General features: G+C 40.8%; 1 protein-coding gene across 1 annotated transcript; it reads right to left on the bottom strand.

The window, feature by feature from the left end:
* Positions 1-276: 276 nt before the first annotated feature.
* Positions 277-1155, bottom strand: LOC123766668 (protein Star-like). Its single transcript, XM_045755950.2, has one exon. It carries the CDS (start codon positions 1153-1155, stop codon positions 277-279), a length of 879 nt encoding a protein of 292 aa, XP_045611906.2.
* Positions 1156-1788: the final 633 nt, after the last annotated feature.

Here is a 1788-nt window from a genome sequence, read left to right as displayed (position 1 = left end):
AGGACCTAAACATTCCCTCTAATGCATTATGTGTGGTTTCCTCCGAGGCTATGGGTCCCCGTCTTCCAGCCAGAGGTGGTACTCCCTTACCTTTTTTTATATTTACAATAATTGATTATTACATGCAAGTGTTTTATTTTTTCATTTATAAAAAAAATTGCATCTATTTTTTAATAATTAATGTAAAAATAATATATATTGAAGGATCCGAAAGACTGATAAAAATTCATAATCACGTATTTTGATTTGCATATACATTTTTTGGTTAGCTTAAATTTAGTGGGTAATTGGTGCCGAGTTGAATTTCTTAATGAGTGGGTCATTTTCCTTCACAAATATATAGTTAATGCCTTCCTTGGCGACCAACACGAACCCTCTGTTCCTCATGTCGTCGACAAACTGGTGGTTGAAATCCTTGAAGTGGACTTCCTCGACCACCATGGCGCGGATGGTGATTCTGTCCCAGGGAAAATTCTTGAGGACACTTTTCTCTGCCCCTTGGATGTCCAGGGAGAGGAAGTCCACTGTGGACACCTTGAGGGCCAACAGGTAGGACGCCAGAGGGAAGCACTGCACCACAGAATAAGACTTGTCTGATGTGTCAATAAAACTGTCGTAGATGGTGTTGTTGAGTTTGACGCCGAGGAGATAGGAAGCACTATGACGGTTAGCGAGCATCTTTTCCTGTATTGACATTACACTCTTTAGTCTTTTGACGAGGGAGACCAACACCTGCTCCTTCGGGTAGTTCTCCGTCGACAAGCAGCTGTTGGAGGTCCACGCCTTTCGATGCTTCGTCGTCAGCTTACTGTAGCTCTCATGGTTGGGCTCGATCAGCAGACCTGTCCAACCCAATTCCTTTTCAAGGCGGAGGGTGTTTGATGCCCTTTCACCATCATAGGCTCCAGCTTCTACAAAGAACCCGCCATGTTGGTCGCCAAATAGTTTCTCTATATTGGTTAAAAGAAACTTGGGGTATTCACTTAAGAGCACTTTCATGTAGAGGGGATCGGTGGACAGGTTGTAGGGCCTGGTGGATGGCGGAGTCAGGTAATGGCGACCTAATATGTCCAGGACTCGAGGGTCGTCAGCGGCCAGCGGGCCACGAAGCCTGGCCAGAACTTCGTCTTGGTCCCCAGGCGGCCGGAGGTACATCTTGACACTCTGTTGATGATAACTGTGTTAATGGCGTTGATGATAGTGATGATGATGATGATAGTGATGATGTTGATGATAACACTGTTAATGGCGTTGATGATAGTGATGATGTTGATGATAACTGTGCTAATGGTGTTGATGATAACTGTGTTAATGGTATTGTTGAGTGTACTTATTTTTCTCTCTCTTCCTCAAGGGGTTCGGTGATATGTATTTATTTATTTATTTATTTATAAATATATATACTTTTATACATACATATTTATACAAGAAGGTACATTGGGTTTATGAAGGTACATAGCATGATGTGTGGATGTGTTTACATTCTTGTAAAGCCACTAGTACGCACAGCGTTTCGAGCTGGTCCTTAATATAACAGATAATTTTAAGTAGGTAATTTCTAGCAAAATTGACAAAATGTTAACAGGTACATCGTTATAAAATTTGACAAAGATTAGTAGACACATTGATATCACACATAAGAAGACAGCAATGATCACAATGGTAAAGTGATATGGCTTAGCTACATACATATATATTAGGAGATTGGGTACCACACAATATGTGTTCAATATAACAACCATGATATGAGATGATATCAATGATTACAATGGTAAAGTTGTATGGCTT

This window comes from Procambarus clarkii, chromosome 16 (genome assembly GCF_040958095.1).
Source record: "Procambarus clarkii isolate CNS0578487 chromosome 16, FALCON_Pclarkii_2.0, whole genome shotgun sequence".
Taxonomy (NCBI): domain Eukaryota; kingdom Metazoa; phylum Arthropoda; class Malacostraca; order Decapoda; family Cambaridae; genus Procambarus; species Procambarus clarkii.
This window is presented reverse-complemented; position numbering and strand designations above follow the sequence as displayed.

What these genes read in the sequence shown, in the direction of transcription:
- LOC123766668 (XM_045755950.2), bottom strand. Translation starts at nt 1,155, where the DNA reads ATGTACCTCCGGCCGCCTGGGGACCAAGACGAAGTTCTGGCCAGGCTT.